The 13068-nt window shown below is 35.4% G+C and overlaps 1 protein-coding gene across 2 annotated transcripts in view; it reads right to left on the bottom strand.

Annotated features, from left to right (window-relative positions):
* Positions 1–13064, bottom strand: part of LOC135689896 (leucine-rich repeat-containing protein 9) — a 32077-nt gene extending 19013 nt beyond the window's left edge. Inside the window, exons 1-16 of one of the 2 annotated variants that reach the window (XM_089108715.1) lie at positions 12789–13064; positions 11374–11557; positions 10676–10891; positions 10103–10243; positions 8608–8671; positions 8238–8308; positions 7563–7745; positions 6667–6822; positions 6006–6075; positions 5040–5259; positions 4041–4172; positions 3200–3254; positions 2609–2733; positions 2161–2263; positions 675–792; positions 232–295 (exon numbers count right to left, since the gene is read on the bottom strand). In XM_089108715.1, coding sequence (XP_088964841.1) covers positions 232–295; positions 675–792; positions 2161–2263; positions 2609–2733; positions 3200–3254; positions 4041–4172; positions 5040–5259; positions 6006–6075; positions 6667–6822; positions 7563–7745; positions 8238–8308; positions 8608–8671; positions 10103–10243; positions 10676–10891; positions 11374–11448 — 1793 coding nt within the window. In that variant the 5' untranslated portion in view covers positions 11449–11557; positions 12789–13064. The remainder of the gene's footprint in view (positions 1–231; positions 296–674; positions 793–2160; positions 2264–2608; positions 2734–3199; positions 3255–4040; positions 4173–5039; positions 5260–6005; positions 6076–6666; positions 6823–7562; positions 7746–8237; positions 8309–8607; positions 8672–10102; positions 10244–10675; positions 10892–11373; positions 11558–12788) is intronic. The other variant, XM_089108716.1, reaches the window with a different exon arrangement.
* Positions 13065–13068: the final 4 nt, after the last annotated feature.

Raw genomic sequence — 13068 nt, 5'->3', positions numbered from 1 at the left:
TAATATTTTCTTTTTTTCGAGTCCTTGATGAGAACAAATATTATGAAAATGATGCAAAGAGTTTCTGTAGCTTCGCTTTCTGAGTTAGTTTGACTCTTCCAATGTAGAAATTTATTTTAGAATTCAAACAATATTTTGAGACAAAACTTGCTGCCTCCTGTCCGATTATTTTCAAACGAAAAAAGAACATGAACATTGTTTACTTTGCTGATATGATTTGAAATGACATACTTTTTGTCACTTTTGGTCACCTTACACGTTTTTCCAAGGAATGTTTTGCACACCAGGATTCGACCTGTCGAACAAAACAAAACATGTAAAACAAAAAACTGAATCGATCAGACTCTTTCGGAATTTTTCGCAAAAATCTCTTGAATAAATCTACAAATATACGAAAAAACCTTAAAAATTTGATAAAAAGTACAGGTCTTCGCCTGAATAAGAGTAAAAATATGCGCTGACTGAATAGCATATTGTGATACATCCCACTCATTTTTTTGCGATAGAAATAGAAATCCTATTAACCATCCCACAAGCAAACAAGATTATTTTAGACATCCAAGATCAGTCAGAAAACATCGTCTCCTAATTTCAGTCACTTAACAAAAATCATCAAGACAAAACATAGTGAAATCAAAAAGACATAAACGGCAAATATTCTAAGAGCCTCTAACCGTATCGAAAGTCTTGTTTTTCAGCATCTTTATCTGAGTTTTTTTTCAAAATGTATTTGATTCTCGATTTATCAGCCACTCCCAGACTGTTGGTGAGGTGGACAGCAGCGTTGGAATTCTAAAATAAAAATAAGAAACAGCTTATAAACCTAGGGAATACACGTTAGTACGAACCAGTACGAAAACCATTAAGCAGTCATCCACTTAATAGGCATTTCAACACCCCCTCTCAACAAAGGCATAAATGCCCTTGAAAGACACTACATCATTACCCCCACATGCATGATTGTCGCATGCTTATATTAGAAACGTGACTCGTGTGTCGCAGGACTAACCACAGATGATTTTATAAAATTGTAATCTCGATCACGTTTCTAATATAAACCATTTACCTCCAATTCAGTCAATTACTACTCTTATCTCGAGTCGTTGTCTTCATCTCGTGAGTTACTCTAAAGTAGCGGAGTTTCATCCCCGTAACATAAAATATATCTATCCTATTTAACATATAACAGACATCACTACAACCGCACAGGGTACAGCATTTCTCATCATATCCTCATATAACGAACAAAATATGCCACTGCCGTGAATACGCTAAGTCAACTGTTAACGCTTGATATTTGGTTCTCGTAGCGTCATTCACATTTTTTACTAACTAGCCCAAACTGTAAAACATGCGCTTGTGATTGGATTGTTTTGACCTTGCAGCATAACGACGCAGAGTGTCCAGATCATTTCCTTATTGCCTTCAACCTTCTTTATGCTGCGTTTGTAAGGGCGGTCATACCAAAAAAAGAGACCCCACAAAACAGTTCTTTTCAAAATTGTTATTTTCAAACCGAAAGTCATCTTTTCTTAGGTCTTGTATTAAGGGTGGATATAGGAAATAAATACTCAAAGGATCTAACACGAGCTTTCTTAGAAAGGCGTATTCTGAAGCTATAGTCATTGGTGATGCCCTAAAAAAGATATCTCCATGTGACAACATATTGACAACATATGTTATTTCTGACTAAGATAATTTCTTAAGCACACGCTTAAAGAAAAACAGCCAATTACATTCTTAAACTGTAAGCTTTTCTTTGAAGGAATTGACTTTCAGGTAACCGATTTCAGGTAATTTTTCATCAGGTTGAAAAATATTTACTGGCAGTTAAGGGTAGAAAAAAGGGACGCTGAAAGTAGCGAAGGAAATTTGTGAAATATTTGCTCTACGACAATTCCGGACAAAATTTGTCGAGGCTTTTAAAGAAAAGTTGATGCTTTCTCTTTCCTTTTAAAAATAACTTTCCTCCCTCCCCCCAATCAATGTTGAATGCAAGTTTCTAAAGCATAAATGATGTAATACAAATCCAACATTGATTCGGGGCAAAGGGGTGATTCGAATTAAAAGGGCAACATAGAGTAGATTGCCTAAATTGCATTTTTTCTCAATAATTCTATCCGGGATTGTAGAAACTGCAACGACAGAAAAATCACATACACATTCGTATCCATTTTCGATTTTGTCCAAAAGGTCTTTACTGTTGTCAGCATGAGAGTGATCCCAAACGTTGAAAAGGTAATCCATCTCCCTGTTTTCATCTCTGTAGAAATACGAAAAGTTGAAGTTATGCAGAAGTTGTGGTCTTGAATAACCTATGATCGAATCGTGTGAAATAATAGCTTCCGTCCTAAGCGTAAAAATATAGTTTATCTTGCAAATAAATAGAAAACCTTCAAAATAATCCTCTATAAAGTTGCTTGGTGATCGCATCAAGGGTGAAACTCGGAGTGGCAATTTAGAACCGTCCCGTTCTACACCGCAGCGTGTAGAGCTCTGCTTTTCCCGCATCGAGCACTTTATGACAGTTCGGTGAATTCACCGAAACTGTACAAGTACTTCCATTGATTCTGCCTACATCTATTCGTATTGATCTCATATAACTGACCTTATACTCAAAACGCTCTCCTCTTTATCTGTTACTTGCTCTAGCTTGCTGTCAAACCTCATGTGAAGGTTTCTGTTATATATTCGTAGGATCTGGTGAATCTTGACCGACGTAATAGGAAGCTCCTAAACGGAAAGCAAAGAGTGAATGACCAACTGCTGTTTAGAGGTCTAGGTGAATTAACTACAATGGCAAGGTATCTTAGCAAGAATCGTGGCTAGTGGCAATGTCTGGATCTCAACTGAATGTCTTGCCTGGTTTTAAATGTAAATGCAGCCAGAAGCAATTCTTTAACATATCAAGACCGGCAGCTACAAAATATGACTTGGAGAAAATTCTTACGTCTATTTTTGAATGACAAACTTTTGAAAGCAAAGGTAATGAAAGTAACAATGACTTTTATGTGAATATTCCACAAGTATTAAGAAGTATTAGCCTAGGGGTTAGCTTTGCATATTGAATTAAAGTAATGTTATGATTCATAGTTACACACAAATATTTATCAAATACTGCAAGAGGAGACATGCAGCCTGTAGCAGAAATATAAACCAAAGGAATAAGAAATCGAAATTAGTGGACAAAGATACTTGCTCTATAATCTAGCTCCGTGAACCGAGACATGAACACATCATGAACAGCTTTGTACCTATAAGAAGGAAATAAACACAAGTTTATCGTGAATATGTCAACCAAACTCTCCTATCCATCCCCCCCTCTCCGCCCCTAAATAATTAATTTTTCTACAGAAATAACTCCACAACTTGCAAACTTTTTTATCATTTCGGCTCTATTTAGTTAAAAACACTCCAAAATCCATAATTCTAAAGCATAATTTCAAATCTGCAAAGTTGAATTTTAAAGCATTTCCGAAAAACAAAAAGTCACCATAAGCCAAGAATGATAATTGGTTTTGATGAATGGTAAAGAACCAATCCATTTTTGCAAATATATCAGTAAAATATTTATTCCTAACAGTAAGATTGAGATTAACGAAACTAATGTATGAGCAAAAGACGATTTTATACGTCTCCCTTTTTCTAATTTCGTATACGTCAACTCCACTTGTTGAATATTTCAGTCGTCCCATTTTTAGTCACAGTAATTTCCATAACCAAAATTTTTCAGCCTTTAATGTCTTTCTAAATTGCAAATTTCAAAACATATTTCCTATCATTCATTTGGCGTAAGTCATGATACTGTCATTGTTTGGTATCATTTTCTTCATGGGCCACGGGGAATACTATAAAGATAACGCGTAGATTCAGTGGTTGGGGAGCAATATGGGCTGGGTGGGGCAGCTATCCTATAGCTCAGTATGTGTAGAGATGCTCTGCAGTGCGCTTCCCTCCCTGCACATCAACATTGGCCAAGCATGAGCCCTGAATAATCTTAAACTAAAAACCATTTTGAAATATGTTAATTATGAACAAACCAAGGATCGGCTGAACTTCCTTCTTCAAACCTGACATTGCCTGCAGTCTCTAGTTCCATAACAATCCGCGCAATTTGCTGATCAACAAAATGCCTTGCTTGCAGACAAACTTCCTTGTATGACTGGTCAAGGCTACAAAATAAAGAGCAGTTTGGTCGGAAATTTTTCAGTCAATACCTGTAAAATACAACGTACAATGGAAAAGAGGGGTTATGGAGTACGCTTTTTCTTGTGGTTTATTAGATATTTTTCTCTACTTTAAACATTGTCGGTAATTCCTTACCAAAGACGTAAGGAAGTAGTAGTATTCTGGAAAACAAATGAAAAATAAAAAAGCACAGCGCAAACTGTTGGTTGTTCTAAGTAATTTTGGCAGTGATTGTAGGTGAGCAAAGAAAAAAAGCTTGGAAACGTGACAATTCAAACAAGATGAAAGACTATCGCTAACCGCTGTGTCATCTAAAAGAGAGTAATCCCATTAGAAATTGCCATAAATTACTACCAGTGAACAAGGAAATGCCAAAAATCATAATAATATTTTACAAAGATAATTCTATACAAACAATTATACACATTTTTAAGCAGAATAATCTATCAGAATATTCAATTATAACTCTATGCGAATTTCGAATTTCCAGAAAAGCAGATCGAAATGGTAGAATATTTCAATACCTGGTGACAAAGTACTCCCATTTATATCACTTAAAACTTTTAAAGTCTATAAAATTTCTGAATCATACAATTTTCATCCTATAAGTATTTGAATGACATTAGCATAACATAAAACATACGTTTACTAAAAACATTATCTTCTGGATTTCCCGACCAAAGAACACAATAAAATTTGCTTTCACTTAACCACGAATGCATTTAGAGCAGCCTTTGTTGTAAATGTGCTCAGGCTAATTACAGGTATGAAATGAAATAACTCAACCTCGTCACCCCAACTCCCAGATATTCTCCCCACTCTCAATCCAGCTCTCAACACCTATCTCTTACCTTTCATCTCGTTTATCCCAAAATGCAATTCGCTCTAGCAACGTCTGCAGTTTTGTCTTCAGCTTGTCTTTCCTTGCATTGACACGTTCAAGAAGCTCCTCCAGCTCGTCCTCGCTTGATGATTCCTCGGAATCGTATCCTGCAGGATCCACGTCATTATCTTCCGAGTAATCGTCCCGACACGAATTCTTGTCTGCTTCAGGGCAATCGGACTTTCTCTCTGTATATTGGAAAAAACACTATTTTAACAATTATATTGGCACTTGAAATGATGTCATCGTCAAGTTAACACGTCTTGAACACGGCTATTTCAGTTATCCAGAAAATCGTTGTTCTTTCCTAAGCATCTTCAAAAGCATATTTTCTATAAGTAGCCTTTCATGTAAATTTGAGGTAAACTTCTAGCAAGCACAGAATAAAATGGATTTTATTTCTTAAACAGTTTTCGGAAAGGACACGATGTTTGAGAGACTCTAGCATAGCACTGATGGCCAGACGAATGGGCCTAAGCATTAACCTGAGGAAATATCACTTGTTTAAATGCAGCAACAGCAAATTATAGTAGCTATACACTAGCATCCTCGTTAGCCAATTCAGACATCTAGTTTTATGCATTAACGACATTATGATAAAATTGTTGGAGTCACAGAATGGTTAGGCATCACTGATCACGTGCCCTTGACCACAGCTATATGCCCATTCAATCCAACAATTTCATTGACAATCCTTTAAACAATTGCTTGTATAATATTTACTGATATCTTTGTTTGCTGTTTAAAACAGTGTATGATATACGATCAAACTAGCATTATCTTCAATAAAAACTGAAACAATTGACGTGGTGTAGAAAGATTTTGACGATGAGCATTCTTTGTGACTGGAATAGCTTTACACGTCACTAGAACTGAGCTATCTTTTCACGCGACTGGTTAACAATACAATGCTAATTATGACGCATTACACTACCTTTAGTTTCACAAACAGCAAAACTCATGGCTTTCGAAGGCACGTTCAGCTCTTCAAGTTCCCGTTCAACCTACAAAAACAGCACGATCTTTTACATATCAAATCAGCATGGCAATAGCTAACTTTTAAAGGTAGCAGTAAAAACATTCCTTTACCATCTTTTGAAATCTGGGAGTGCTGTTATTTGACTAAGGTATCAATACAAGTCAATAACATTATGCCTTGATTGTTCACGTTGACACCACTGAATCAGAACCTACTTCAGAGATGCCAAAAAAATCCTACTCCATTATCAATGACATTTATTGATTCTCTGAAAGTCAATTTTAGATACTAGTGAGTAAAACCTCTCTTTCTGGGTTCAAGTTTTAGCCACGTCTTGAGATGCTGACAAGAACTGCTTTGAAGAGATAAAAATACCCATAATCTACTGAAATATCTCTTCTACTGTAGCGAAGGTTTATCAGAACGACCTTGCAGCAGAGGTGACACATGAAATCGCAATGTTGAGATGCAAACATAACATGAAGAATCTGAGAAAGGAATACAGTTCTAAATTTCATTTAAGTATTTATATTTATAACAGGCATCGATCTAACATCATTAGCTACATTTTTTACTCAAATTAGTGCAATTGACTAATATTGAATTCTGTAAATACCTCTTTCACTGCAAACCAAAGCTTCTTCTGTATGCCAAAAGACACAGTTTGCAATTTCATTTTCGTATCTTCCAGTTTCTTTTTTGTTTCATTGTACTCTCGTTCCAGTGTTTTAAGTTTCATCTTGTAAAACATAATCTTCTTTGAAACCGTCATCTAAAATGTATTCCGAACACTCCGTTAGCAATGAAAGGGCGTAAGATCAATAAAAGAACTTGTAATCAAGAAAAGAATTAAACCTTTTCTAAACAAATCTTTTCTTCAAACGTAGACGTCGTCCTAGCCAATAGCGCGAACTGAAAACGTCTTTGTTGGGGAGACGAGAGAGCGAAAGTCTTCAAATGAGTGAGGCAACCCTCCGTCCTGGATTCAGAGAGCATGCGTAATAATAACTTCGTTCTGTGCGCATGCTCTTTGACTCCATGACGGAGGGTTGCTTCACTTTTTAAAAATCTTTCTCTTGCTCGTCTCCCCAACAAGTCTGATAAAAACATTTCTGATTTTGCAATCGAAATTATACTTTTAAAATAGCAGGAAGCCCATATTACTGCATACTTTTGTTAACGTTAGATAACAAAAGAGGATAAACATAATTATGTATCAGGGTGCAGATAAAGAGTGACTCGAGAGAATGAAGTCATTTACTATTCGCAAATAGGAATAGATCCATATTTTAAAAAATCTGAAAGCTCCATTTTACGTTTTAAAAACTAATCTGCATATTGCAACCTTGATCTCTAGCGTTCTTTTCCATAAAGCACTATTCTTAAGACTTTTCATCAATTGATTACAGCAGGAAAATGATAAACAGCACATTGCAAATATTAAGGACCATATTATCATTACCACTTCAAAATGTATGAAATACAGAACCAAACTTAGATACTTCAATTTACCTCTGACATCTCCTTCAGTGATCTAACAGAAACATCAAGGGAATCTAGAGTATTAAGAGCTGGGAGATGATATAGCACGTGAAGAGCATAATTGCAGAGAAGACCAACAGGACTTGGTGTATATAAAGGGTCTTTGAAACTCAGCGATCTTAGCTTTGGAAGGTAACTCAAGTTTGTGATGTCCTGTGGAGAAACCAATTACAATCAAAATGCTGTAAAAAAGACAGGATTACAAAATAATGTACTGGGTCTGGAGTCAGATTCGATCCAACAGCCCCTCGTTAACCAAATACTCATTTGACTAACAAATAAGGCTTAACGTTATCTTTTGATTAGAAGATTGGTAACCTCTAAACCTGTCACCATCAGATGCCATTAGTTCAACATGCTTTGTCAAAAAGATTGTTGAAAGCCCATACCCCCAGAAACAGTTAATAAAACAAGTTTATACATTGGGATAGTCCTCTACCCTCATCAAAAGTGCTTAAGAGACTTTTTCACTCAAATTTTTAACTTTGAAGAAATCCGCATTTTAAACAGTACTCTAGTTGAGGCCTTGCATCACGTTTCTGGATCTGCAGTGAAGGCTAGACATATTTAAGGCCTGATAAAATACCTAAAAAGCGATTCATTCGCATTTGCTCCACAAATTCTTCAAAAATGTACATCACAAACCTTTACTGAACAAATTGGATTTCCAGATAGGTTTAAGATTTCGATCATTTGATTGCTTTCTAGGGAACGACCTTAAAAACAAGGAAAAGATAGAATGCACCTAAAAAACGGAGATGGTTATCGTTCTTTACAAGAATTCAACATCACTGTGTTTTTTGTGATAAAAGCAACTACACAGAATAGTAAGTCGCTGAATGTTACTAGTAAAATAAGAATGACATGAAAGCTTTATAAATCATGACTTTTGAAGCTTTGGAAATAAGGACATGGCAACTCTCAGCCTAATGAAACATTTCATAACACAATTAATTCACAACTTCCTCAACCGATTCATGCCAATTTTTCCAAATACCGATTAAAGCATACTGACCTATTTTTGTGATCAAATTTTCACTGAGATTCAGTTCCTTTAGGCTTTCCATTGTATTGATACCCTTAAGAGTAAATTTAAAATGCATGTATATAGTACATATAAACATATAGTACATGTAATCATAAGGCAAAGGCTGACAATAGGAAAATCTTTCTACGACGGTGCTGCCCAATTGTAAGGATCCACTCTTGGTCGGAATCGAACTCCAGTTTGCTGCTTCAAAAACCCACGCTCATTCCACTAAGCCAAACGGTCCAATGAAATGAGCAAGGAATCTCCGAAGCGATATTACACATATAAAGATTTAACAGGTTATGTGATCCCAATGAAAAAATTGTAAAACAGTTTTTACCGTCACAAAAACTCTATGAGGTCATGTTTTTGGTCACTGGTACTTTGGGCCAAGGATCTTATGTGATCCCGTGTGACAAATAATATTTAGGTAACTTGGTACCTTTATTGTGTTTCAAAGCTAAAGCCAACAAACTTTAGAAGAACGCAAGAATCTAACTCAAATCTTACTGAGGAGACTGCCGGAGAGCAATGAAAATTCTAAAGACAAATTATGATCGTGTATGTACTGCAATAGATTTGCGGAGATATTGGACCAGGCGCACAATCAAGGAAGGGTTGAAGAAGCTTTGGGCGCACTTCTGTTTGCACGAGATCAAATTGCCTTAGGGCTCCAGATACTACGAGGCCCCATAAAGTAAAAAATTCAATTTTTAGAATGAAGTTAATCAAAAGAATGCTTTAAAATAGTGAAACGTCTTAAACGATTGCAGAAAATTGACAGTAAATAATATTCTAAAATGTATTTTGAGCTAATCTAAAGGGCATCGTCAAAAAAAGTCTCCTCCTCTTTTACAGTTTCCACAGGTCACCAAATCATTTTGCGTGGCCCTGGTCACGAATTCGTCCTTCTTGCTACAAAGCAGAACGATGGAACCTTTAAGGGATTAGCCCAGAGTTGTAAAATATAGCTTGAACGACCTTTTCTCGCACATATATTCCGCACAGGCTGTACAGAAGCTATTTCCATATGTTTTAGAGAAGATTTATCTATTAGCCCCTTTGAATGAATCTTTGACAGAAAGATCATCTTCAGTCCGAAGTAGAACGAATTCATAACTCAGAAACCTGGTGACTTAGAAAAGACGCACCAATTTAACTTTCAACCAACTTAAAAAAATTTGCCTCGTGAAACGCAAGAAGAGCAAAAAAGATTAGTGGTCACTGATTGGTAAAAAACAAGAGAACCATACAAACACATCATTTTTTCTTGTCATGTTACTTTCTATCCACATCTGGGTTTAAATTTTCAGCTTTCGGTCATTATCGGACATTTATGCTTGGAAGAATTTTTGGATGAAAAGTTCTTCAGTATGCTTTGTTTCCATCTTTGTCTCCATGCCATCTTCAATATGGTTATATGTTCAAGAAGATTTAAAAACTGTAAAACATTCAGTTGATCTAAATAAACCTCAAATACCTCAATTTTTTCAATCTTGTTTCCATTGAGCCAAAGAAGCTCAAGACTTTTCAAATGTGAAATGTTTTCAATCTTCTCTATTTCGTTATCATACAAGTAAAGCTTCTTCAAGTGCCTGTTCCTGTCCAGACTTTCCAAAACCTAGAGACAATGAAAATACTTTATCACTTTTAGGTAAACTAGAGCTTAAAAATACTAAGTTTAATCATAAAAACAACATCACACAAATATATTAGAATTTCAAAACTGCATTTAAAAGCATGCTTTGTAACTCAATTCCCAACAACTTCTGTCCTTGAAAACTTGCTTTAGCTGCCTTAATTGACATCTCTACATAAATTTTAAGAAAATCTTTTGGAGTCCACAAGATACTATTCTCATTGATACTAAGTTCAAAATAGAATTGCATAACTGCATTTAAAAAGAATTTGGGCTAAAAGGCCAGGCACCACAGAGTTTGAGAAAAGTTTGTGACTTGACTGGTGGTCCATTTCTTAAGTCTTTACCTTTCTAGCAAAAATTGGGGGTGGCTACAGCACTATAGCTAGTGATTGCTCTGAATGCATAACTCACCTTTATGCTACATTCACAAATCCAAAGCTCTTCTAGATTGACTAATGGCTCTAAATGTTCAATCTTAGATATCTGATGCCCAATCAAACAGAAAATCTTCAGGGCAGGAAACTGTCTCATAGGAGGGACTGCTGAAATTCCATTTAAGAAAAGCTCAACTTCATGGATATGTTTATAAATTGTTTTCTCTGAGAAATCAAGTCCATTTGATGTGCACTAGAAAGTCAAAAATACAAATCATGTCACACTTAAGAAATTTTTTTACAGGGAATTGGGTACAGAGGGAACAGCAATTTGATGAGACCACTGCCATGCCAATCTTTTTTGACAATGAGTGAGTGGGCCATGACTAATTTCCTATTTAGGTCACTTTAAGTCAAAGCTAGTATGATTCATGAATATAATGATCATGCTAAGCATCATGAAAATAATGATGTCCTTAATGGTGCTCTTTACAAAGGATGCCCTTAATAGTTGTAAAAGCTAATTTAAGATACTAAAAAGTCAAACTTCTGATTTAAGACAGTTAAGGTTAGAAATTACCAGTATTTGGAAAGGAAGATCAAGAAGTGGGCAGGAATAAACTTAAATGAGCTTGTCTATGTAACTAATTCTATTTGTTTTAAATATCTCGAAATTCTCATTGATACAACAACTAATGCAAATAAAAAAACAGAACATAAAATCAACTATCTTACTATTTCCTCCAGACACATCTTCTCCTCTGTGCTGAAGGATTTATGTTTTGGTCTATCATCTGTCTCATACTCCATGGTTTTCAACAAAACATCACCATGTTGTCTTCAAAGGTTTTAGCATTTTCTTCAAAGATTATAACATATTCAATGGTGACAGGTTCTTCTTGAGTATCATGGTTAGCCCCTAGATAAGAAGTAGATCTCAATGCTTTGGTAGAGCAAAATATATTTTGATAGCAACTTACAGATGGTTCTTTTTACTTTTAGAACTAAAAATTAAGCAGAACGCATCTAATTTACTAGGGGGTGCTTTCTCCTCGATTAGTTTATAAACTACTGCGAAAGTTTCCTCCTTTAAATAATTCCCTGTTTACAATACTAGCTTGTTTCTCCTCTACTCTGTATTTGTTATGTAACATTTATATTATTTAACTTCCTTTTACATTGTTTATACTTTTAAGCTTGGATTATTTCTAATTTGCAACAAGTGTATGTATCCAGTGGAATTTAAAATAAAACTGAACTGAACTGAACTGATAAAATTCAACCAAAACATTTATCCTCTTCATACAGATATATAGAGCAAAGATTTAAACCAAGCACAACAAATATTGACTAAATACTGTTGCTAACATTGCTTGTACTATCAAAACAAATAAAGACCAGCAGCACTTTGACTCAACTTTGCTCTTGTTGACTGTTTCTAATGAGATAAAAATGTTTTTTTGTTTTAAACAATAGAGTCCCACCCCCCCCCCCCCCCTTATGGAATGATTTCAGTAAAAATTGTTTTCCCTAGCTTTTTAGTACTTTGTAGAAAAATAAACATATTACAAGCACATTATTTGTTGTATAATCTACATGCTTGTGTAAAGACAGTCTTATCAGCTTTTCTCTCTTTCTGCATGAGCAACACTTCTACAGGCCACTTCATGAAAAACTTAGGCCATCACGTAGATTATGGAACTACTCAAATTTATGCATGCAGAAAAGTGCACAATGAAGAAAAACCGGCTCTGTTTGGTATAAAATCTTCAACTTGCTTTCAATTTAAATTTTCTGTTCTCTTTTACTTTGTTTAATGCTTCGTCATACAAAATATTGAACAAAATATTGAAGATTTTCTGTGCAAAAATTTTCGTTTCCTTTGTATTTTTGTGCCATTCATCATACGGCCAAAATTTGGTCAACTTTTGCTTCTTCGGCCAAATCAATTTTTGACGGTCAATGGTTTTGCAAAACGATCAGAATTTAGGAATAATAGGATGTCAAAACGACCAAATGGCAACCCTGCTAGTAATGCCTGCAGTCTTTGAGATTTGAGAGGTCTGTGGTCTATGAGTTTCTTCAACTGGACAAGTAGAATCAAAAGAAAAACTGGCAGTGACCGTGTATTAGAGAAGGCGAAAACTCACCCACCACAAAACAAGCAGTTTATGACTCTATCAGCAAAGACCATACAGTTTTGGGCAAACTTAAGTACACAGCAGTATGACTACTTCATTGGCAGGAAGGTAACCATACTAGAAAATTCATCACTTGCTTCCCCGATCTTGTAATTTACTTTCAAATGGTTACTAATGTGAGTCTGTTTAATGTTTTGGTTTCTTTGGCGCTAAGACATTTCATCAAAAAGAGGCTGCTTCTAAATTGCCTCCTTATTTACACCAGAAAACCATTCCCATATATAACCTT

This window comes from Rhopilema esculentum, chromosome 5 (assembly GCF_057945365.1).
Source record: "Rhopilema esculentum isolate cy_ngs chromosome 5, ASM5794536v1, whole genome shotgun sequence".
Taxonomy (NCBI): Eukaryota; Metazoa; Cnidaria; class Scyphozoa; order Rhizostomeae; family Rhizostomatidae; genus Rhopilema; species Rhopilema esculentum.
Note: the sequence above shows the minus strand (reverse complement) of the source record. Positions and strands in the feature narration are given on the sequence as shown.